This window comes from Peromyscus eremicus, chromosome 15 (assembly GCF_949786415.1).
Source record: "Peromyscus eremicus chromosome 15, PerEre_H2_v1, whole genome shotgun sequence".
Lineage (NCBI taxonomy): Eukaryota > Metazoa > Chordata > Mammalia > Rodentia > Cricetidae > Peromyscus > Peromyscus eremicus.
Genome location: NC_081431.1, coordinates 29269650 through 29296309, shown reverse-complemented (window position 1 = coordinate 29296309; position 26660 = coordinate 29269650). Strand labels below are relative to the sequence as shown.

Genomic DNA, 26660 nt, shown 5'->3' with positions numbered 1-26660 from the left:
ACAATTTCATGGCCTGATCACAGGGTGATCACAGAGGGGGTACAGTTACGTAAACCTCATCAGGGCGGGAGTGGAGCTTACACACAGGTCATGGTGGTCCTTCTTGGAACACCTGCAACTATCCCAGTCACAGTTGAGCACATCTCTTAACAGAAATCTTTTTACATTGTTATATTGTTACAGGGGTGATTGAGTAGTGGCTGAGTCAGGTGGCCCTTGGAACTAGATTTTTAGTTTCTCATTTCCTGGTGCTTGAAGTTTCTCTCTTCCTGAGGCTTGGGGGTGTAAGTCTGAAGGGCCAGGGTCTTTCACTTGTAGTGGTCATGTCATCAGTATTCACAACTGAATTTAGTTTTTCATCTCATGGGAATTACACATTTGCTACGTTCTTCCTTTAAATGTGCAAAATGTTAAGAATACAGCTCAGTGCTTGCCTATAATGTGAGGCCCTGGGTTCAATCTCTATTACCATAAATCAAATAATATAAGCTCATTAATACTTAGTTAATACCAAACCACTATTAATTAACAATTACTTAATTTAAGAAACAACATTTAATAAGCCAATGTATAGAACAAGCATAGATCATTGCAAAATAAAAAGATCAAAGTTAGGAATACAGAGATGGCTCAGTGGTTAAGAGCACTTGCTGCTCTTCTAGAGAACACTAGTTTGGTTCCCAGCACCAACATGGCAGCTCACAGTCTTCTGTAACTCCAATTCTAGGGGATGAGACACGCTCTTCTGGCCTTTGGCATGCAATAAGCATGTACATGATGCATAGACATACATACAAGCAAAACTATCATACATATAAAATAATAAAATCTTTAAACATTAAAAGTAAATCTTTAATAAAGTATTTTTGAAAGTCCAACATGGCATGCATTTTAGGAAAAGCCTAACAAGCTAAACCAAATATGTTCCCATGGTTGTATACTGTCCAAAATGCACTTCTAGCTTCCCACTTTTCTATTTTGGTCACAGTAATTCAATTCATTCACCTTTTACAGAAATGCCCTCTTGAACTTTTCCTACTTTCTCAAGTGAATTTTATAACATGTACCTAGGGCTATTGTTACATGCCACTAACCTATAACTGAAAAAAAAGGTACAACTGAGAGAGGACGGAACTGTTGCCTGCGTGTAAACAGTGAATGGTAAGGGGTGGGCACTTGGTGCATGAACACAATCTCGTAGACGTTTACCATCACATTGTCCACTGTCTTAACTGATTCTCCTCCAAGTACTAGAGCTGTTGATTGTTTATGCTGTGTTGTGCATCTACAAGGTTAAAGGTTTTATATTACGTATTTCCTAAAATTAGCTCATTTTCCAGAGCTATTTATCAGCCTGTTCTTTCATATGTTCCCTAAAGCATAAACCCTTCAAAAATCAATGCATTGACTTATTTATTTGAACACTTAACTCTTCTATTTCTTTTCCTTTTTTTGAGACAGCATCATATGTAGCCCAGGCTGACCTCAAACTTACTTAGCCAAGGATGATCATCTATCCTGCCTTCTCCTGGGAATTACAGGCATCTCCCCATGAATAGTCTAGTTTTGAGTAATCTTACCTCTTCTCGCCTCTCCTCTGCAGGAGTTTTAAGTTCTCGTGCTGTGTCATCTTTGGGGTCAAACAGATAGATGTAATCTGAAGAATAACTAACAAGAATCTCTTGGCCATCTTCACTGTAACACAGAGACGTCACTCTGCAGGATTTATTACTAAGATGAGACGGGATAAATCGAGCAACCATCCCAGTAGTTCCTCGGCCTGCATAATTCCCTAAATAACAGGAGTTTACTCAAAATTAATAGTGTTCCAAATATAATAAACATTTAAGAAACTCTTAGCCTGAATTATGGGATACATGAAATGATATAACAATATAAACCCAAATTATCACTTTCTGTATCTATAAGAGGTTTCCTTTTTAACAAAACAAGAAAGAATGCTATAAAGACAGCCTATGTTCCAGTTCTGTTGCTATGACAAACACCAAAAGGGACTTGAGAAGGAAAGGTTTAACTTGGCTTACACTCCCAATCACAGCTCATCACTGAGGGAAGTCAGGACAGGAACTCAATGGTGGAAAGCTGCTTCCTGGGTTGCTTCCCTTGGCTTGCTCAGCTACCCTTCTTATACTGCCCAGGCCCACAAAGAGCCTACATCAATTAGCAATTTAGAAAACAGGATACCACGTAGGGATACCCACACGCCTATCTGACTAAGACAATTCCTCATTTGAGATTCCCTCTTCCCAGGTATGTCAAGCTGATACACACAACATATTTAAACACACAAACAAAACAACAAAGAAACCAACTTACCATCCTTCAGAATTCCAAACTACATGATTTGCTGAAATAATGTTTACTAATAGTTGATTTCTGCACTAAGTCTTCTCCAAACTTTTCATTCAAATTAAGATCATTTCTATAAGAGGAAACCTGACACTTGGCAGAGCAGGTTGAATACAATTCTAATTGTTTATTGGCTACTTGTTTATTTATTCACTTATATATTTTAGAAACCATTATCTAGTTTTTGAACAACCCTTTAAAATAAATAACCTCATTAATATAACTTAGAGGTGCCGGGATATTAAAATCATTTCTTTGCTTTCACATAGAACTCAAAATATTAGTAGGTTTGGGGTGTAATATATTCGACTCAACATGAAGTTAGGCTGAGGATGAAATACATGTGATGTAAGAAAACCACATCCTATGACAGAGCCTTTTCTTGCCATTAAAAATTTTTGAGATTTTTTTTTAATGTGTATGGGTATTTTGTCCACATGTGTGTCTATGAACCCTGTATGTGCACTGCCCATGGAGGCTGGAACAGGGCACTGGATCCCCTAGAACTGGAATTACAAATGGCTGTTAACCACTCTGTGGGTGCTGGGAACCAAACCCAGGTCCTCTGGACAGCTTAGCCATTTCTCCATCCCTCTTTCATTGTTGAGAGAATATATTGTTGAAGATTTTAAACACCTATTCTGTTGAATGTACTGAGGTTTCTTCCTAGTCTAGTAATCCTCTAGATAACTAAATCAATCATCTGAAAATATCTAAATTAAAAATGTAAATAACCACTGCAACTAAGGTAAACCAAATAATGCACAATGGCTCATGATATATAGTACAATAAAAGATCTCAAGAAGAGGATTATGTATTTAAAGAGAATTTAATTTTTAAAAAATTTCTGATGACTCTTCTGTCTTCCAAGACAAAGGAGAAAGGGCCTGCTCAACAAGCACCATTGTTTTAACTCTGACTGTTATAATCATGTTGAAGGCAATATGCTATTCTTTTTATTGTAGCTTTGGATGGTCTTTCTCTTCCAGGTTCCTCTATCAGGGATGGTTCATGAAGGAGTCAATACAGCCTTCACCGTTCTCTGGGACCTTTACTGAATGCTCCCTGAATAGTCTGCAGGGTGTAGAAGGCTGGCTCCCAGACACTAGAACCAGGAAGTCCAGGGTATCTGGGCATACCAGGGATTCCTGCCACCCCTGGGGAGCCTTGCGAGCCATCTAGTCCATTTCTCTCAAAGCTACCAGGGCCTTGGTCACCTGAGAGCACAGTAGCTCAGAGGAACTTTTAAAAAGGATCTCTCTCAGAAGGGACACGCTTGCTCTTTCCTTCCAAGTCACTTTGTATGTTATAGCTGTACTTGACAAATGAACTTAGTGCTAGGAACATTTTGCAGATTAAAAAACAACTGTATCTCTGAATGGCTGATAACTCACAGAAGCAGCTTCCCTGGAGTCCCCACCACCTCCCTCTAAAATTCATTTACCGAGAAAGCAGCAGAAACTACAAAACAAGTACTGCTCCAACCTGCAGGACCAAGAGGCCACAGCGGAGGGCAGGAGTCCAAGGCAACTGCCAAGAACTTATGACCTCACTCTCCAGCACCCAAATGCCAAGAACACTGAGGCTGCAGAGACCAAGGCTGTCACTCACTCCTCCCTCACAAGCACAGAGAGCTGCTAGAGCCTGAAGGATCTGAAAATGCCGCCTTTCAACTTTGGAACTGTGCCAACAACCCATTCCACATGTGTTCTTTTTCTCATTTTCTCTTATCCAACTTCCACTCTTGCATTTATGTCTCATAATGGTTTTACTTTTGTGTGTAAACTGTTTAGTTAGCTTTTAGGACTACTGTCTATGTTTCTCAAACTACTTTACTATGAGGCATTCTTGGCTATACTCTTCAGCTACATCTTATATACTCCCCTCCCTTATTCCTAAAATTGATTTACTTTTTTGTGGTGGAGGGACGAAACCCAGGGACATGCACATGCTAGGCTAGTACTCGACCACTAAGCTACATCTCTTGTCCTTGGCATTTTGAAACCTTGTGATCTGGCTGCATAGTTGAGGCTGGCCTTGAACTCATGATTCTCCTCTCTTGCCTCCCCAGTCCTGGGATTACAGGCATTGACCACAACGTCTAGTTTATAATCCCAATTTTAAAAACTCTGGTTGTCTTCAGTTCAATTCAGGATGAGAGGAGAGAGTTCAATTAGCCTAGGAATACTAAATTCTAAGGATTCCAAAGCTGTGTAATTCTGCTAAAAATGTAAATTGTCTTGCCTCTGTTGAGAGTAATAATTAAGCCTATAATTTCATATTATTTCATATTATCATACAGTTTCACCCAAAATGTGCATATTCAAATTGACAGGACTCCTTCCTCATCACAGTTCAAAAGAGAAAGGCTCTCAGAATGTAAAAGTCTGAGGATGGGAAGGAGTGATGTGAAATGCTGTTTTGGTAACGCTGCTATTGCATTCATGAACTCACAAGGTGCTGTGGTTGCCTGCATAAGATAAGCCCATTGACAGTCTAACACTGATGTGGTACAGGAGCCCCACCTCCAACTGAAGAGCGACTGGGAGTTGATGGGGCTAGGGAAGGGGAGTAATTTTTCTTCAGAGATGTAGCCACTGGTGAGCTGTCCACGTCCAGTAAATAAGCCACATGTATGCACATACAAGCAACTCTATTAAACTCAGCAGGCTATTGAGGCAAAGTGACATAAAGGCAGGAAGGCCGGTGTTGGAATAGAAGGGTTGCAGGGAGAAGAATGGAGGAGGAACGCGATCAAAATATAGTACACAAATGTGTGAAATTGTCAAAGAATTCACTGATTAAAAACAAAACAGAGGGGGTAGAGAGATGGCTCAGCGGTTAAGAGTCCTGACTGCTCCTCCAAAGGACCTGGGTTCTATTCCCAGTACCCACATGCCTGCTCACAACTCCAGGGTCCAACACCCTCACACAAACATATGTGCAGGCAAAACATCGATGCACATAAAATAAAAATAAATAAATTATTAAAAAAAAGGAAAACCAGAAACGCTCTCATCTGGTATTCCTTCCCATTTGACAATCATATAGGTTGGTTATTACTGACATTGGTAGTTTCTGCCCAAGTCCCTTATTTTCCATAACATAACATGTGACTATACATTTGATACTCATCTTTGTATATATGTACATGTACACATGCGTGATCTTTTTAACTGGACTTGGGTATCAAATAATATGTAGCATATGTTTATATCTGCTTAGCTTGGACTGCTGTGACTACTGGAATTGAAGTCCGATTTTGGAACTGCACTGGCAGCAAAGGAGACAGTCTAAAAAGAGACACTTGTATCCTTCTCTGTGGCTGTTAAAACAATGGGTCCCAGAGAATTAAAATTTCCCCAGGACTATCATTTTGGAAGCAGTAAGGGCTAAAGCCCCAAGAACATCTGGAGGAAGAATATGACTTCCAGGAAGAGATTTGACATAGATCTGTCTAAATTGTACACCCCTACTTCCTGGCTCTTGTTTCAGCCTTTCCATAAAATTATAACACTGCTACAGAAAGGCAGAGAGAAAGTAGGAATCCTTCTCTCCACAGTTTGGCCAAAATATAAGTAAATCTATTTTCCTTTATCAATATGTCTCCTAATTACTTTCAAGAAATCGTAGGTTTATAAATCAAAGTGTTCTCCTGACATTGCCAAAATTTGGCACCAATTATCATGAGGCAAAAGAGAGGCACAGAGCAGATGCTCCCGAAGTCTCTAGTAGAACTAACCCTAAGACATCTTGATTTCAGATAGCTAAATTCTAGAAATACAAGAAAACACATTTCTAGCATTTCAAGAGACTCACTTTGATATGGCAGCCTTGGGAAAGAAACAAATCAAGTGTGTTATAACTTTTTTCAGATTTGTTTTATGTGTATGAGTGTTTGCTTGAGAGTGTGTGTGTGTGTGTGTGTGTGTGTGTGTGTGTGTGTGTGTGTATGTTGGGGGTGCGTATGTGTACCTGGGTGCAGGTACCTAAGGAGGTCAGAAGAATACACATCAGATTCTCTACAGTGGGAGTTATTGACAGTTGTGAAGCATCCAGTGCAGTTGTGAGCTGCCTAACACGGGTGCAGGGAACCAAACTCAAGTCCTCTGTAAGAACAGCAAATGCTCTTAATCACTGAAACATCTCCCCAGCTCCTGTTATGGTTCTTTTATATCGATGAACTGTGAAAGCATTATTCCACTAGAGTCTGCTCTCTTTATCTTGAGACAAGGTCTCATGTAGTGCATGTTGGCCTCAACAGGAATGACCCTGAACTTCTGACCCTCCTGCCTCCAGCTAGAGTGCTGAGACTACAGGCACGCAGCACTATGCCTAGTTTCCAACAGAGCATTTAAAATTGGCAAAATACTTTTCCTCTTAGAATAATCTATGTTATTTAAATCATATTTTATAACAAAATTAAAAACTAAATGTAAAATGTAAATGTAAAATGTCATAAACATTTCTTTAAATGGCCCCAAATTTTGCCAAATATTTCCTCACCTGTAGCTCTTGTGCCCAGCATCCGCCGGTCATAAATCCGTACTGAGCTATCAGAACAACCCACAGCAAGGTAATACGGTACTGGGGGACAAATAGCCACAGATGTGGCAGCACGCCGGCAGTTGATTAAAATATCCTACAAAAAACAGGCATGAGACCAGTTACATAGAGCTATACAGAAGTGAACACACTCTAAATGTAAAACATTTTCCCTCTAACTATAAGATAATAACCTATCTCAGACATTCTAATTCAGTGAGCAAAAAGGAAAAGGGAAAACACAACAATATGGTTTTCTTGTAATTTATTTTTTAAGACTGTGAGAATTCATTTCTAGCGTATTTAGCCAACAGGAAACCTCACAATATTATTTCTATCACATATATTTACCAATTTCATAAATTGAACATCTTGGTAGTTAGGAATTATTCTGTAGTCATTGGATTTTCTTTATACTTTCCAACTACACATATAATAAGCTTTACTAAGGAAATAATTCTTCCACTTCTTAATCTTTGTATTATTATGAGGACGTTATCTAGAAAAGGACACCTGTACCCTCCTAAGGTGTGGACTAATACATGGTTTAAAAGCATTTGGAATAATGAAATGATCACCAAAGGTATCTCATTGAGTCATAATTGATTTGTCTAAGTCACTGGTACAGAACTTGGACTCTTACATCTTTGCAGTCTTCTTTTGTGCAGCTAGTTTTGATGCGTGTGTCAAACCACCGAACGGTTCCATCTTCCCCACAGGACAGGAAGGTGTAAGGGTCATTTGGGACAGTCATAATCTGAAGATGAGACAAAAGTGCAAGAATACCACTGAAGAACTGAACGGGGGGCTTAGAAATACACTGCTACTGTTTGATACATCCGTGAAGGTAAACGCAACAAAACTATCCATGTAAGTCATTACCTATGACTTATCCAAAGCATGATTTAAAATACAGAATACACAGACATACAGCAGCCTTGTAAAATGATTACTTTGAAATTATATTAATATAACTTCATATAAGATTTTCCAAAATCATAAACACTGAAAAACATAACTTTAGAAGTATGGTTAAATTGAAGACATCGAAGTGGGAAGATTATGCTGAATTAGCCATATGGAGCCAAAATAATTATAAGAGTCATTATGAGTCAAAGAGGGAGGCAAAAATGTATCTGTCAGAAAAGACCATAAGATAGTGGAAAAAGTCAAACAGAAGAAAACGCTTTGAAGACTGGTGACTTAAAAGGCAGAGGAAGAAACCCTCATTCAGAGCATGCATAAAGGTTATAGACGTGGAAAAGGTAAAACCATCAGGCTCACAGACCCATAAACACTTGAATTTGAGCCTAGAAAGATTCATTTTAGCTGATTTTCAGATTTAAAAAAATTGTGTTGTCTCTTTCTCTAAAACTTCAAGTATTGATATTTCTTTGCTTTTATTGAACAAGTTTATAAACAACACAAAATAATAAGACTTATACATGAGAGAAAGTCAGTTATAAAAAGCACACTTAACACAAGTGAATGGAATGCATATTTCAAGGAAGATATGACTTTTGACTTATTTCACATATGTGAGAAATGTGATTATTATATCACCTCAATGAGTTAGCAGTGTTGAATTATTTACTTATAAAGTCATTTTATTAGTAAAATGTATTGCAACTTGTTGCTAACTCAGCTCTGATGACTTCATTCAATAAAAGGGTCATTTTTCACTTTGTATACTACTGTCTATAAACCAAATTCTTAGGAGCGCATATTTCCTAAAGTATTATTTATACAACTGATTTAATTCCTTCATCTAACTGGTTCACTAGTTTAGAAAAACAAGTTTCATCCAGGCAATTACAATATGAATCATTAAAACATTTATAAGTGATGCCCTGTGACAAGGACTTGACTAGGAGTACAAAGCAATTAGGAAACCTGTGTCCAGTCTAGCCGTTGACCCAGTAAGAGACTTAGTGAGCACACATGAAGATACCAGCCAGTGTCTCAGTTGACTTCCTGTTGGCTGGAAGATGTAGGACTCTCAGCTACTTCTCCACTCAGCCTGCATACCACCATGCTCCCTGCCACGATGATAATGGACTGAACCTCTGAACCTTAAGTAAGACATCCCAATTATGTTTTTCTTTATAAGAGTTGTCATGGTCATGGTGTCTCTTCACAGCAACAGAAACCCTAACTAAGACAGAAGTTGGTACCAGGAGTGGGGTATTATTGCTGTGATAGGCCTGACCAAGTTTTTGTTTGAAGTAATATGAACTTTAGTTCTTTGGGTTAGGAAAGCAGTGTGGAATGCTTTAAGCACTGCTTAATGGACCATACTAATAGGAGCATGGAAAACGGAGTTGCAAAGAGTTATTTGAACTGTGGGGTGCTGGCTCAACAGGTTACAAAGGAGAATAATATTAATATATGGCCTAGATATCATTCCTGTGATATTGTGGTAAAGAATGTGGCTGCTTTTTGCCCTTGTCCAAAGAGTCCACCTGAAGCTAAAGTGAGAGGTTTTGGATTACTTCTGTTGGCAGAAGAAATCTCAAAACAGTCTAATACAGACTCTGTCATGTGGTTATTAGTAGTAACTCTAATGAAGATTTATAATGAAAAGGAACAAGCTAAGCAAGGAAAAATATAAAATGTACAGATTGAGAAAAGGGGCACCAGGAAGCGGAATAGAGCTAAATTCTGTGCTCAATGAGATAAATGGATTAAGAAATGGAATAAAGGGAGTGGTGACCATCCCATCCAGTTAAATTTCCAATTTGTTAAAAAGAACTAAAGAAAAGCTTACAGCTGGGAGTGGTGATACACACCTTTAATCCCAGCACTCCACAAGCAGAGGCTGATGGCTCTCTGAGTTTGAGGTCAGCCTGGTCTACAGAGAAAGTTCAAGGACAGCCAAGCTTAGGCAGTGAAGAACAGAAAGCTGATGAAGATGTAATTGAATGGAAGGGCCATGTTCCATGATTCAGCTCCAGTAAGCAGCAGAATTTGGCATCTTCAGGCATGTGGTTCTTGTTTTAGAGTTAAGGACAGAAGAAAAGGTTTTGGAATTTGCCTCCATGCCCAAAAAAAACTGCTGAGGCCAGGCTTGTGTCAGGAGTGTCCCTGAATGGAGGCCTAGTAAAGAGGCTATTGAGTGAAGCTGTGAAAGTGAAGCCTGGATTGCCTTGGAGAACCCAAAATATTAGAGATGCCAGAGTCATGGGATACCTCCCGAGGAGAGCTGCTAACAGGGAGTGGAACCAGCCCAAAAGAAAGAAGTGTGTTGCAGTCAACAAAGCTGAACAGAGTTGGAGATCTGAAGAGCATTTTGACATCAGACATGGAGATGCAGAATTTGGAGTTTGCCCAGCTGGTTTTTGGTCTTGCTTTGGTCCAGTATTTCCTCACTGTGCTCCATTCCCTATGCTTTGGAATGGTAATGTATATCCTGTGCAGTTATAAGCTGGAAGTATGTGATCTGCTTTTTGATTTTGATTTTACAGGTGATTATAGTTAATAGATTGCCTGAATCGCAGAAGAGACTTTGAACTCTGGACTTTTAAACATTGTTGAGACTGTGATAGACTATGGGGACTTTTGAAGTTGGACTAAATACATTTTGTATTATGATATTGTTAAAAAGCTTATGGGGACCAGGGAGTGAAACATGGTAGTTTGAATGTAATTGTCCCCCATAAGCTCATAGAGAGCGGCACTATTAGGAGATGTGACCTTGTTGGAGTGGGTATGGCCTTGTTGGAAGAAGTGTGTCACTGTGGTAGTGGGCTTTGGAGTTTCCTATGCTCAGGATAATGCCCAGTGTCTCAGTTGACTTGCTGCCTGCCTGCAAGATGTAGGGCTCTCAGCTACTTCTCCAGCACCATGTCTGCCTGCATGCCGCCATGCTCCCCGCCATGATGATAATGGATGGAACCTATGAACTGTAAGCAAGCCATCCCAATTAATGTTTTCCTTTATGAAAAGTTGCCATGGTCATGGTGTCTCTTCACAGCAATAGAAACCCTAACCAAGACAAAAATCAATACAAAATTTACAAAAATCAGCGCCAGAAAAACTAAACACCTTTAATCATAGCACCTGGGAGACAGAAGCAGATCGATTTCTATGAGTTCAGGGCCAGCCTGGTCTACAAAGTGAGTTTCATGCCTGTAAGGGCTACACAGTGAGACCCTATCCCAAAAGTTTTCTTTATTTTATTGTGTTACTGCAACACAAAATAAACTTACACAGAGAGGAAGACAGAAATGAATCTCTGTAAGGCAGTGCATTACAGAGGACAAAACCTACTACAGAACCATGTAGTAAAGCAATAGGAGCATCTTTAAAGGTCTGCCACAATAAAACACATTATCTTTATATGCTAACTAAAAATTAATTTAAAAATAAAGAAATAAATACACAAGGCGGGGGGGCAAGGAACCTGTTTAAGGCATGGTTGTTTAAGCAATTGCAAATTCATCTTACAATACTAATACTTGATTCTTACTTTTATAACTTTATGCACAAAATCTACCATGATAAATTTTCAGAAGTGCTTTGGTGAAATACAATCTTCCAATAATTTCTATACCAAAAAATGTAGATGCGTGTGTAAACAAATGCACAGACACATCTATACACATACACAGAAGCACGCATTTACACATACAATCCCAGCACTGTACCTCATAAGTAGTTCCATAATGGCACGTAAATTGGCACTGTCTGTTGGTTTCTGCATCTTGCTCGATATTAGTATAGAATATGACTCCATCTCCAGAGCAAGACACAATCTGCTTATCATCTGTGCACGGCAAAAACTTTGCACTAAATATATTTGCTCGGTGCCCTGAACGGATCGTTGTCAAAACCTAAAACATACAAAAAATGTAGTTCATAGCAAGTAATTTCTTTTCCTAGTGAGAAATATTCATGTTTAATATAATCACAACCAGTAATAAATTCTCATTAACAACCTCAACAAAAGGTTAGTGTTTGATTCCAAACTAATTATAAAAGCATCAGAATCTCACAAATGTTCTTTTGTTCAAAATTATCACCACTTGGAGTGATTCCCTGAAAAGCAACTTCAGCACACTTCTCCTTATTTAAATCATTTATCTCTCTCACTCATAAATTCTCAGTAACTAAGAAAGAACTATTTTGACTGGCTTTTGAAACAGTATGTAGTAGGTGATTAATTAATTTTCTTTCAAGACAATCAAAATGGCTGAAAATTGAATTAATAAAATGGTACAATGAGCATACAGCAGAAGTTCCAACATCTAATTCCTTACTGTGACAGAAATAAAGGTTAATATCAGTACTTAATATATTGCAGATATAGAACTGATTTTCCTTAGTACTTAAAAATTGAGAGGAAAAATAACCAAGACCTAAAAAACAAAAACAAAAAACTCTGAATAGACAGTCCAAAGATAAACAGACAATCCGTAAAATTATGAAAAAATGCTCAATTTTATTCATAAAGGAGCTGAAATTGTACTGAGATACCAATTCTTGTTCAACATAGAAGCATGACATCAGCCTCTCGAAGCAGGCCTGTGAGTGAGCTAAATGAGAGCGAAGTCCAAGAGTTCATCAAGAACACACAAAACCATTTACATGTCGACCCCATGCCCAGGGAAGTTTATTTCTAAGAACTTATCCCAAAGCAATACCTCTAGCAATAAAAGAAATAATCCAGCCGGGTGGTGGTGGCGCACGCCTTTAATCCCAGCACTCGGGAGGCAGAGCCAGGCGGATCTCTGTTAGTTCGAGGCCAGCCTGGGCTACCAAGTGAGTTCCAGGAAAGGCGCAAAGCTACACAGAGAAACCCTGTCTCGAAAAACCAAAAAAAAAAACAAAACAAAGAAATAATCCGTGAGATGACTGACTTATTACTTACAGCAGTAAAATACAACACTAGCTTAATGAACTGATGTATCTATCTCCGTAACAGAGTATATGGTGAACAGAAATTTCTGCTGGGCCTTAAAAAACAAAAAGGGAACGTGGCAATGCAGCGCGGACGTTGGCTTATGTCTCATGAGCAAATGTGCAACAAGTACCACAAAGAGTAACACCCACAGCACAGCATCGGTGCAAACCCTCTGATCTCAGCTCCTGGGCAACAGAGGCAGAAGCGGGAGCTCAAACTCAGGCTAGCTACAGAGCCAGTTCCAGACCAGCCTGTGCTACACAGCAAGACCCTGTCTCAACACACAAAACCACCACAAAACCCCAGTATCAGTGATAGAGTATAATATACTGAATAAAAATTAAAATCTGCAAATTCACAAACTGCTTTAAAGACTTTAGGGACAAAAAGTTAGTTGCAGAAAAAATTCACTATAGTCTAGATCTTAAATATGCTGATCCCGGGGGTGGGAGGTTGGGGGAGGTGGTAGCCCATTTATTTAAAGGACTGGCCGCAGGGGTAGAAATACTTAGGAGGAAGTGGAAACTCTGGGAGGTCACTGGGAGTATACACCCACAAAGCACTGTAAGATCTTAGTGTGGATCTTCTTCCTCTTTACTTCCTGCCAAAGAGGCCAGTGGTGTGACTATCACAAACTCCTGCTGTGATATGCTGCCCAATCATAAACCCAAAGCAACGGAGCCAAAGAACCATGAGCTGAACCCTCCAAAGCCACAGGCTGTAACCCTTCTTCTTCTTTTAAAGTTAATCATCTCAGTCATCTGGGTAATGACAAATGCAGAAAGCTAGGGCTAGAGCCAAGCAGAATAGACTACACCTTTAATTCAGTTTGCTGGTACACTGAGGCAGGTGGATTACTGTGAGTTTGAGGATAGCCTGGGTTACACAGTGTTTCAAAGGTGGGGCAAGGTCCTTAAAAAATAGAAGGCTGGCGTGAAGGTGCTTGCCACTCCTGCGGAGGACCCAGTTTAGCTCCCAGCACCCAGAGGGCAGCTAACAATCATCAGGAACTACAGTTCCCGGGGATCTGCTGCTCTCTTCTGGCCTCCTACACCTAGCACGCACATAGCACACATACATAACACACATAAAATAAAAATAAATATTTTTAAAAGGAGTGGGGGCTGGAGAGATGGCTCAGACATTAAGAACATGTATTGCTCTTCCAGAGATCAGAGTTCAATTCCCTGCATCCACACTACAGCTCATAACTCTGTAACTTGAAGTTTCAAGGGATCCAATGCCCTCTTTTGGCCTCGCAGCCACCAGGAACACATGTGATACAAAGATATATATGTGTGCAAACATCTATACACATAAAATGATTTTAAAAAAAAAAAAAAAAAAAGAAAGATAAAAAATAGAACATAAGGCTACAGCAATGGCTCAGGGTTAAAGCCACACAAGTTTGAGGACCAGAACCTGGATTCCCCAGAAACCACGTGACTGCCAGGTGTGCAAACAACCCATCTGTAATTTCAGCCTTGGAAGGCAGAGCCAGGGAACCACAAAGCAAGCAGGCTAGCCATAACCTCAGCTATGGCTTGACTGAGAGATCCTGCCCCAATGTAAAAAGTTAAGAGCGATCGAGGATGACTCCTGATGCCAACATCAGGCCTCTACATGTATACATGCACACATGCCATGTATGCCTATGCACATATGTACCCATATACATACAAAAACATACAAATATGCACACCAATATCCCTCATCCCACACACACAAAAAAAATGGGAAAAGGAAGAAAAAATAAAACATAATTTAAAAGTTCACAATATTTTGGGAGGCAAAAGAAAGAAACTGGTAGTATTTACCTTCATAAGAACCACATGATAAACTTACTTTTTTTTTTCTTTTCATTTTTTGAGACAGGGTTTCTCTTTGTAGCCCTGGCTGTCCTGGAACTCACTCTGTAGATCAGGTTGGCCTAGGACTCAGAGATACACCTGCCTCTGCCTCCCTAGTGCCTGGCTGATAAACTTACTTTTAGCTGTAAGTGGTGGGACACACCTTTTATCCCAACATAGGGGAAGGAGAGGCAGGTGGAGCTCTGTGAGTTCCAAACCAGCCTGATCTACATAGCAAGTTCCAGGCCAGTCAGTGCTACACAGTGAGACTTTGTCTAAAAACAAAACAAAACAATGAAAATTTAAAAAAAAAAACCTATTATTTTAAAAAGCTTTATCCTGGGGCTAGAGAGATGGCTCAAGTTAAGATCACTTCTGTTCCTGCAGAGTACCCATGCTCAGTTCCCAGAACCCACTTGGTGGTTCACAATCATCTTTAACTCCAGTTCCAAGGAATCCGACACCTTCTGACCTCTATGGACACCAAGTATGCAAGCCAAACATTCATACACATAAAATAATCTTAAAAAATTAAGTTTTATCTCTTAATATAAAATTAATGGTATAACTAAATATATTAAAAATGCTGAGAAGCTCAATAGTGTACTATGATTATCATCTACAAAAATTTTAATTATAAAAATTCCTTTAATATTTCTGATATTTCTTGTAAAACACTTGAGATGTTCCTAAGTTGTGAAATAGAATGTTATGACATACAAGTCTGAACAAGCCTTTACCGCTTCTTTTGGAGTAATCCAAATTAAGTAATGTATGCTATTAATTCTGTTGTGAATATCTGCCCTTTGAAGTGCTCTTAAACATGAAAAAACTGTTTGTAATTTGGAGAGTGCTTTACTTCACAAATAGTAAAAACTGAACTATTCTGTGAGCCCATGGGGAGCAGAGTTATTGTTCCTCTATCTGCATGAGAGAAGAGGGCATTAGGATCAGGACCTTTGGAAGAGTTGTCAATGCTTTTAACCATTGAGCCATGTCTCCAGCCCCTAGAGGCAGTCTTGATACTGTAACCTAGATTAGTCATAATTTAAGATCCTTCTGCCTCTACCTTTTGGGTGCTAGGATTGCAGGTTTGTGCTATCAAAAGGTTATTCCTTTTTTTGTTTTGTTTTGTTTTTTGGTTTTTCAAGACAGGGTTATCTGTGTAGTTATGGTGCCTGTCCTGGATCTCGCTCTGTAGACCGGGCTGACCTCAAACTCACAGAGATCCTCCCAGCTCTGCCTCCCGAGTGCTGAGATTAAAGGCATGCACCACCGCTGCCTGGCTTCAAAAAGTTATTTCTAATATGCTACAAATAAATAACAACAGTAAGCAAAATTCACTCATTCAAACACCTTAATGTTAGTGAAAACAAAAAACCACAATGTCCTCTTTTGTTCAAACAATGTTACTGAGATATCATTTGTCTATTAACCACTTGGATAAAGTGAAAACTTAAATATTCCAGCAGGGCATAGTGGCGCACACCTTTAATCCCAACACTCAGGAGGCAGAGGCAGGTGGATCTCTGTGAGTTTGAGGCCAGCCTGGTCTACAGAGTGAGTTCCAGGCCAGCCAGAGCTACATAGGAAGACCCTGTCTCAAAAAAACAAACCAAACAAACAAGCAAAAATCTTACATATTCCAAAGGAAACTGCAGTACCTACACATAACAATGTCTAAATTACACAATTAACTTGAACAAAGAGGATATTCTAATACAAATGTCTATCCTGTGATTACAATCTGCTTATTCCTAGCTTCTTTTTATCATCAAATTATACATATTGAAGCACTTCACCTTTCTGCTGTATGGATTACTAATAACGAGTTTGGTGTCATCGGAGCCAGATAAAATATATTCTCCAGTGTCATTCCAACAGATTGTATTAACCTAAAAAAAAAAGAAAAAAGAAACATAAGTAAACTGGACATGAAAAGGAGTGAACCATCTTTCATTTACCTGTGTTACACAACTTACAACTCTAATAAAGCTACTGTCTATGATGGAAACTTTACAGACTGAAAATCTGGACTTCAGTCCTTGATTCACATACCAGAGTCCTGGAAACCACTGTTACAACCCAAAAGGCTCAAGAAACTGCAGAAGTCAACCATTGTTCTTGGATCCTCCAGACAAACTATTACCACTATGACCAAAGACACCAGGCAGTCCTGACGTGAGCAGAGGAATGGAAACCTCTGCGGGAAACCATGTCTGGGTAGAAAAACTTGAATTACAACATGCTAAAAGCATTAACAAAGTAGACAACACAAGAGAATTGGTGATCTAAAGTACAGAGGGGATTCTAAAAGAGAACAGTAAAGTAATGCTAGAGTCAATAACAGTTTAACAAAAATGAAGAATGGCTTTGATAGGCTTATTAGCATTCTGGACATAGTTGAGGAAACTCTCTGACCTCAATGATTGATATATAGAAATCTTAAAAACTACAAAGAAAAGCCAGGTGGTGATGGCGCATGCCTTTAATCCCAGCACTTGGAAGGCAGAGGCAGGCGGATCTCTGTGAATTTGAGGCCAGCCTGGTCTACAGAGCGAGATCCAGGACAGGCTCAAAAACTACACAAAGAAACCCTCGCAAAAAAACAAAACAAAACAAAACAAAACAAAAAAAAAAAAAAAACTACAAAGAGAACGAAGTCCAAGAGTGGGGGAGGGGAAAGTCACTGGAATATCCAAAGACTGTGATACAAACACAAAAAGTATATAATCCATGTTTATGGGAATACCAAACAACTAAAGTGAGAAAAGGCAGAAACATTTGAAACAATAATGACAGACTGTCCTCAAAATAATATCAGCAAACTACAGATTCAGGGTGCTCAGAGGAAATTGAGGAGAACAAGTGACTACAGAACTTCAAGTATGTGAATTAAGTCCTGGGAAGAGGCCACACAAGGCTGATTAACTAATAAGAACTAAGTGGTGTGGAGAGGCTGGAATGCTACAGGTTCCAGGCTGATAAATTACAATTTATCTTGGGCTATCTTCAGCTCCCTTTCTTGCTCACCTGTGTCTGACTTAGCATCCTTGCGATATCAGGTGAACCCTTTTGGAACATATTAACTTAGCAGACCATTAGCTTCCACCAAGCCCAAAACTACGAATTATCAGATAACACCTAAATCTGTAGACAGCATCTGAGACAGAGCTTCCCCCACTTTGCTGAGACTATCTACCTGATTCTTCCACTGATGTATTTTTTAAAGAGTCTTGACTTACAAATATCTTTGTTCTGTTACTACAAAATTTTCAGAAACTGTTACTGTGTTTAACATAGTATTTAGGGCTGCTTAAATCTCTGTCCCTGGGCCACCATCATTCACATCTGGCTCTAGAATAAACTCTCTTGGGGTTTTGAGGTGAGAACTGTGTTTCTTCCATCAAAAATAACTGAGTATCTTTCCAGATAAAGAAAATCAAAGATAAAGAAACAATTCTGAAAAAAAGCTAGAAGAGAAGAGGTACCTTATCCATAGAAGAAAAGATAATAATGTCACCTGACTTCTCAGAAATAATATAAATAAGAAATGTAGAATGATATAAAGTGTTGAGGGAAAATAAAACATTCACAAAGAATTCTGTACTCCATGAAAATCACCCTTTCAAAATTAAAGACTAAATAAAGACAGTCTCCAATAAACAAGAATTGAGAATATTTTGTTTCTGGGAGAACTCCAAGAAACGTTAAGAAATTTTTTAGAGAAAGGTAAATAACAGGCCCGAAAATTTGGAACCTCAAAAAGGAAATAATATGGCTGGAAAGAAGGACCAGCATTAAGAGCACTTGCTGCTCTTCCAGAAGACCCAGCCCTAGGGGGATCCAGTGCCTCTCATCTCTAAGGAACGATAGATCACTCTAGGTCACACAGCAAGATCTAGGCCAGCCAGGGCTTCCTATCAAGAACTTGTCCAAAAATAAATACATACATAAATAAAAAAGCAATAAATATGCACCTATACTTACAATTCATTTATTCCACTCCTACGTATCTATCAAAAAATAATAAAAACAAACAAAAACTGTACACAAATGCTTCATGGTAACTTCATAGTCTCTAGTTAGAAATACTGCCCACCAGTAGGTGAATAGTTGAATTACAGTATACCCATATAATGAGCCCTCAGCAATAACAAATAACCACTGACATCCTCAACATGAATGAGTCTCAAAATAATTATTCCAACTAATTCTAAGTGAAGAAGTTATACATCAAAGAGAATGCAAGGCCAGAGGTACACAGCTCAGTGGTAGAGCACTTGTACTACAGCATGCACTGGGCTTTGAGCTTGATCCCTGGCATAAAAGCAAAGTGCTTGATGGTTCTATTTATTAAAATTCTAGAAAGTAGTACTCTTGAACACATTCGCATAGGAGATCACTTCCTAAATATAACACCAGCAGCACAGACACTGAGAGAAACAATTAATAAATGGGACCTCTTGAAACGGAGAAGCTTTTGAAGAGCAAAAGACATGGTCAATAAGACAAAAAGACAGCCTACAGAATGGGAAAAGATCTTCAGACCAACCCCACATCTGACAGAGGACTGATCTACAAAGTATTTAAAGAACTCAAGAAACTAGACATCAAAATACTGAACAATCCAATTTAAAAAAATAGGCTATAGAGCTAAACAGAATTCTCAAAAGAAGAATCTCAAATGACTGGAAGACATTTAAGGAAATGCTCAACATCCTTAGTCATCAGAGAAATGCAAATCAAAATGACTCTGAGATACCACCTTACACCTGTCAGAATGGCTATGATCAAAAACACTAATGACAGTCTATGTTGGAGAGGATGTGGAGCAAAGGGAACACTCCTCCACTGTTGGTGGAGTGCAAACTTGTACAACCACTGTGTAAATCAGTATGGAGGTTTCTCAGAAAATTGGGAATCAATCTACCTCAAGAACCAGCCATATCACTCTTGGGCATATACCCAAGGAATGCTCAATCACACCACAAAGATTCATGCTCAGCTATGTTCATAGCAGCATTATTCATAATAGCCAGAACCTGGAAACAACCCAGAGGCCCTTCAACTGAAGAATGGATTAAGAAAATGTGGTACATATACACAACGGAGTACTATTCAGCAGAGAAAAACAACGACATCATGAAATTTACAGGCAAATGGATGGAACTGGAAACTATCATCCTGAGTGAGGTAACCCAGACCCAGAAGGACAAACATGGTATGTACTCATTCATAAGTGGATACTAGCTATAAAGCAAAGGACAATCAGACTGCAACCCACAGATCCAGGGAGGCTACCTAGCAGCGAGGACCCTAGGATGACTGTGGCTTATAATAAGTTTTGATTTTGCCCAATCACTAGGCAAACTTTAGTGAAACATTTCACTATTAGGATAAGAATTTGTACTGTATCAAGCTGATGAAAGAATATGCTGGCTGTACTTTCAGGAGGGGAGGCTAAAATCTTTTTAGATTATGGATTAGCCTATAGAAAAATGTCTGCCATAAATCAAACAGTGAAGGGGAAGATGAATAGGAATCTCACTTACACAACTTAAATAAAACATAACTCTCTGAATAGATGAAGATAGGTTTCTTCTGTATCCCAGAATCTAATCAATATTTATATGTATAATTCAGCTATTATTTGGCTTAAAAGGGCTAATTGGGAAATGTTATCATTTTTACTATTTTCTACAGAGAAAGTATTTTCCAGTTTCAAATAACCCTGGCCTTTTGAATTATAACCTGTTTTTATGTTCAAGCTAAAAAAAAGATTTATTTATTAAAAAAATTCTAGAAAGTATAAATGACACCACAGTTAGAACTGATAACCCACTATCAGCAGGTCAGACTAAAAATATAAATGAATTTACAATGATAAAAAAAGAGACTGACTAGCCGGGCGGTGGTGGTGCACGCCTTTAATCCCAGCACTCGGGAGGCAGAGACAGGCGGATCTCTGTGAGTTTTGAGGCCAGCCTGGGCTACAGAGTGAGTTCCAGGACAGGCGCCAAAGCTACATAGAGAAACCCTGTCTGGAAAAACTTAAAAAAAAAAAAAAAAAAAAAAGGAGTAGACCGGTCAGCTAAGAAGACAGAATGAAGTGAGTCAATGAGGTTGGAAGAAAAACAAAGAGAATATAGTATTAGCAGAAAAGCATTTCAACACAAAGCAGACAGCTAAAGACGTAAGCACAGGCTCTGGAGGTATGACAGTCATAAGAATTCTCATGAAAGCAACTTCAGTAAAGTGATTGAAATAGAAGCCTCATAAGGAGAAAACTCACCTGGCCTTGAGACACAACAAAACACACATTTTTCTAAATTCAAAAATAAGCTTTCAGGACATAAGTGTGTGTGTGAGTGTGTGTGTGTGTGTGTGTGCGCGCGCGTGCTTGAGATAAGGTCTCAATGTAGCTCGGGTTGGCCTTGAACCCTATGTAGTTGAGGATGATCTTGAATTCCTGATTCTCGGGCCTTCTTCTCACATGTGCTGGGATTACAAATATGCACCAACACATTTTAATGCTTTAATTCAAAACCTTTACTCTCTCCCTACTCCCCATCAACTCTCCCACATCCTCGTCTTTCTTTCTTTCTTTTTTTTTCCTGAGACAGGTTCTCACTATATAGTCCTGGCTGGCCTACAACTCATGAGATTCACCTGTGTTGGCTTCCCAGGTACTAGGATTAGAACTGTGTCACCATACCTTTTATCCCGCCCCCCCCCCTTTTCTTTTTTCTTATTTTTCAAGACAGGGTTTCTTTGTGTAGCCCTGGCCATCCTAGAACTTGGTCTGTAGACCAGGCTGGCCTCGAACTCACAGAGATCTGCCTGCCTCTGCCTCTCGAGTGCTGGGATTAAAGGCGTGTACCACCACACCTACTATTTTCCCATTTTTAAAAGTCAGTCAGAATTCACTCTAGGAGGATTAGGACATTTCATCAGACATTTAAACACATTATTAAAGCCATTTATAGTTAAGAATTAACCATTACTTACACAGCCATCATGCACATTTAAGGTTGCTTCAAGTTTTAATCTTTGGATAAATTCTCTTCTTCCTGTTTAAAAAGAAAGAATTCAATAAATCATACAATCGCCACTGAAATCAAGTGTGTAGACCTGTCACAATATGATTCGACCTGTAATTCCAGCTCTACTGCTTATAAAGTGAATAATACTAGACAAATTAACCCTCTGAAGTCTATTTCCTCATTAACATAACTAACTTACAAAATACAACATGGTATCTAAACCACAGTAAATACTTGTTTCTCCATCTGTTCACTTAACAAATAGTCAGTACTCACTGTTCCCAGATAATGTTCTAGAAACTAGGAATACAGTGTTCCCTTGGGCAAGGGTAAAGACAATAAAAGGTCTCAATAAGAGACAATATCAGTTATGAACAAATTAAGCAGGAAAATAAAGAAGGCCAAGGGGAATGAAAGAGAGTTGGTGGAGGGTTTCAGTTTTCAATTTTAAATAGGGTGGCAAACAGTAATAATAAGATGTACCGATTTTTTAAAAAGATTTATGTATTATTTGAGGTGCACACGTGTTTTACCTGCAAGTATGTATGTACACTGTGTACAAAGGCAGGTCCTTTACAAGAAACAGTGCTCTAACTGATAAGCCATCTCTCCAGTCCCCAATATTTTAAACAAATATGTAGCAGAAAAACTTGTAAGCAAATCAGCCTGAATGTCCATTAAGAACAAAATAGTTTAATGTTGCAAAAATAGGTTAAGTTCCCTTTCTGAAAAAGGAGAAATGAATCAACTTTCCCAAAGATAGACCAGAAAGCGTGTTTACTCAGCAGCTGCAGTGGAAGCTGAATGTATAACAAAGAGCTGCAATTAACTGAATAACCAGGCTGATGAGCTTTCACAATGATCCTAAGTTCTACATTCTGTCATGAAGGGCAAGCTTCTGTGTCACACTTCTCCCTATTCAAAGATCTTCAAGATAATTTGTTTGATTTCCTTCCTATTTTTAAGTGGTGTGATGGCTAGATATAGGATAAACATACAGAATTTTAAAATTAATTATGGGTGTTACCTAGGAGGGATTTGTTCTATGATCCTACATTTATTTAAGATTACAGAAATTCAGTAGTTTAATAAACCACATCGCTCCATTGTTCTTTATAACACCCCTTTCCTGCCCTGCCAGTCCTAGGGACTGAGCCTCAGGGCCCCATGCATGCCAGGCAAGAGTCTCTACCAGTGAGCTATATTCTCAGACTATAGTTAGGCTGAATTGCAGAGTCCCTGTGCAATGTCACTTGGTCACATTTCATTTGTGATATAAATGCTACTATAAAAAACTTTTTATAAACATAAAATTATACATATATATTAATGTATGTTGGGATAATCCTTTCATTACACTGTGTGAAGATGTGTCTCTGTACTTCCTCACCTGCCTAGGGCACCTTCTGATTGGTTTAATAAAGAGCTGAACAGCCAATAGCTAGGCAGGAGAAGATGGGCAAGACTTGCACAGAGAGATAGAAATTCTGGGAAAGAATCTCAAGCATGGGAGATTCGCCAGCCAGATGTGGAGGAAGTTCATACAGTACTGAGGAAAGGTAACAAGCCATGTGGCAGAATGTAGATTAATATAAACAGGCTAATTTTAGTTTTAAGAGCTAGTTCAGAACAAGCCTAAGCTAAGGCCAAGCTTTCCTAATTAATAAAAAGTTTCCATGTCATTATCAGAGAGCTAAAGATATAAAGACCTGTTACAAATGTATTCTTGTATTAATATTTAGTAATTATTTAGTCTTATTAACATTAAATATTTTATAATCCTGAGAATATGTATATATTTGTATGTACATGTGTGTATAAGATTTAGAATGGGGGGAGGGGTTAACTATAGAATTCCATCTATTTTAAAAATTATGCCATGTGGCCAAAATTACCTTAAAAATGTCTTTTTCAGGGAAAGAATGTTTAAGTTAAAGGATTAATTACATAAAAACCACTTGACTAAAAACAGGCTAGAAGTATTTGAGTAGAAACAACAGCTTTTCCTTTTTTGCTTCATAGATACCATATCCCTGTAAAAAGTCATGCTTGAGCCAGGTGGCAGTGGCACACGCCTTTAGTCCCAGCACTTGGTAGGCAGGGCCAAGCAGATCTCTGTGAGTTCGAGGCCAGCCTGGTCTGTAGAGCGAGATCCGGGACAGGCCCAAAACTACACAGAGAAACCCTGTCTTGAAAAACTAAAAAAAAAAGGCATGCTTGAGCTGAAGTCCTTCAGCTACTTGAGATAAGTAACCAAATCCCTGTACTAGTAACTTAGAAACACTTCATCTGTCTCATGCATTTTTGTTTTCTGTGATGCTCTAAGTAATTATTTGTACTGGTATTCTTAAAATGTTGACTTCTTAACTGTCCTTGTTTCTAAAAAGAGTCATCTTGCCAGGGCGCTACATGTTACAACTTAAAGATAAAAAAAAAACAAACAAACTTATTTTGACTAAGTACATCATTGGGACAGCTGTTACAACAATCATAGCGTGTGTCTGAAAACAGAAACTTAAAAAAGTTTTAAAAATTAAATTGGAATGTAGTTTTGTTTAAAAAAAAAAACCTTCTATACCTACAGAATGTATAATTTTAAAAGTATAAATGAATCTTGAGTTAGCAAGTTTAAGGGGTCCAGCCATTTAAAAACTGGTTTCTTAATTTTTTTTTAAATATTAAAGTATTTAATGTAACCATTTCAATGCAATATACATTGGTGAACAGAATATCCAGGTATTTCATTTCAAAGTCCACAACTATAAAGAAAAATAACTATGTCTATACGAGACTTTCATTTTTTAAAACTCTGTATAACAAATACCAAAGAGTGTGCAACAGGTGTATGACATGAATAAAGAACATATTTTTAAATGTTGTGTAGGGAAAGTATCTGTTTTCTTCCTTTTGTTTGCTATGTCACATATATTATAAAATTGAGTGAGTGACTCCATAAATGTAAATGTTTTGTTAAAATAGTGTAACTGTATCATGCAATTATAATTGATTTTAAAGATAAAAAACTAAGAAATTCAAGGTCTGGTTTTTTGTTTGTTTGATTTGGGGATTTTGTTTGTGGTTTTTCAAGACAGGGTTTTTCTATGTGTAGCTCTGGCTGTTCTGGAACTCACAGAGATCTGCCTGCCTCTGCCTCCCAAGTGCTGGGATTAAAGGGGTGCGCCACCACTATCCTACCTGAAATTCAGTATTTTAGTAAACCACACTGCTCCATTGTTCTTTTTTTGTAACTCTAGAGGTTGAAGCTAGTGCCTCATGCATGCTAGGCAAGAAACTATCTACAACCAAGCTATATTCTCAGTCTATAATTAAGTTTTGAATCTTATTTTTCAGTTTTTTAAAAAATAAAAATATAGGAAACAGAAAAAAAGGTAGGTTTGGTAGTCTATCTGAATTAAATTAAAGCAACAAAGTGCTCAAATTAATAAGGTAATAAAATTTACAAATATTAAATGCTAAAATATTAGAAACGGTTTTTCCAAAAATTTAAAGTGTGAGTTTAAATGCCTAGCTCTAGCCATTCTGATCTAGACAAAATGGTGATAGGTCATAAGAAAACAGAAAATAAAGTGCGTTGTTTGGCAAGAGCCCTCACATAGGAAATATGTGCCCAAAGGCTGGAAGCTGGGCATGATACTGTTAAACGAATACCTCCTGAATGATACTTTTGTGTATGACTACAGACACAAACGGATGCTGCTGTCTAGATATCGCACAAAAGTGTGCTTTTAGAAACCAAAACCCACCAGAAAATAAGCTTTAAGTTTAATAAACCAAATTATATCAAATTCAAATAAACTCGTATTTGGACACTATTAAAAATTACACCTACTTACCAGAAAGCCAATTTCTCCTCCCTCCTCTCAGCCCCTCTCAAGAGCCAGTGATCAAATCCATGAGCTTACACATGCTCAGCAAGCACCCTACCACTGACCCACATCCCTGGTCCTACCATCTCTTCCCAAGTCAGAGGGAAAGGACTCCAACACACACAACACAGCAAGCAGTACGAGCTGTAGGTTCATGTTGGTCTCCTAGTCTCCCAGACCCATCTACCATCTCAGAGAGGCCTGAGTGGATGTTGTGCATGTGATAAATGGGTTGAAATTACAGCTGAAGAACTGAGCTGAGGGTACTCATTTTTTTTTAAATCAAGTAAAACCATTTGTCCCTGTACAAAACTACTGAGACATGATCTATATTTTTAACACTGGACAAATACCAAATGGCCTCAGCCTAAGGAGCTATGGTATCTCCCACATGTGCTCATTGTATTACATGACTGAAAAGATCATCCAGAACAAAGTAGTTCAGTGTCTCTACTCACAGTGTTGAGAAATGAAAATGCATGGACAGTCCTCTCCTAACAATTAGACACTTGTTACCATGACCTTGGTACTGAGGCTTCCTATGCAAGCCTGTCTGAACTCCATGCTTCCTCTCACAATTCTATTTTGATGTCCTACTGTATGTTAATGGGGCATAAGTGCCATTAAGATGAACTTACCAAAGTCCTATCACAGTGCCTAGCACAAAATGAGTTAAGGTTTATTATTCATTGTGATTTGTTTATGATGATCCATTCTATTCTGTCATCTGTATTTTCTCTCAGTAATAGACATGTTAGAATAATACAGAATATCTTTGAAGAACCATGGATACAAAGCCATAGCTTTTTTTTTAAGTTTTTGTAAATTTCTGTGTATGCATGTTTGAGTGTGGATTTGTGCACATGAGTACAGTGCCCACAGAGGTCAGAGCTCCCTGGAGCTTTAGTTACAGGCTGTTGTAAGCTGCCTACACGGGTTTGGGAACTGAACTTAGGTCCTCTGCAAGAGCAGAATACTCTTAACCTCTGAGCCATTTCTCTAGCCCCTATTGCCTATTTTTAATGGTTGTATAACTTTTAATTATTTTAATTATTTCAC

At 38.5% G+C, this 26660-nt stretch overlaps 1 protein-coding gene across 3 annotated transcripts in view; it reads right to left on the bottom strand.

The window, feature by feature from the left end:
• Dcaf6 (DDB1 and CUL4 associated factor 6) overlaps positions 1–26660 on the bottom strand; it is a 116569-nt gene that overhangs the window by 73854 nt on the left and 16055 nt on the right. For all 3 annotated transcript variants that reach the window (XM_059280544.1, XM_059280545.1, XM_059280546.1), the window contains exons 3-8: positions 21680–21741; positions 16471–16563; positions 11563–11748; positions 7560–7673; positions 6878–7013; positions 1581–1792 (exon numbers count right to left, since the gene is read on the bottom strand). In XM_059280544.1, coding sequence (XP_059136527.1) covers positions 1581–1792; positions 6878–7013; positions 7560–7673; positions 11563–11748; positions 16471–16563; positions 21680–21741 — 803 coding nt within the window. The remainder of the gene's footprint in view (positions 1–1580; positions 1793–6877; positions 7014–7559; positions 7674–11562; positions 11749–16470; positions 16564–21679; positions 21742–26660) is intronic.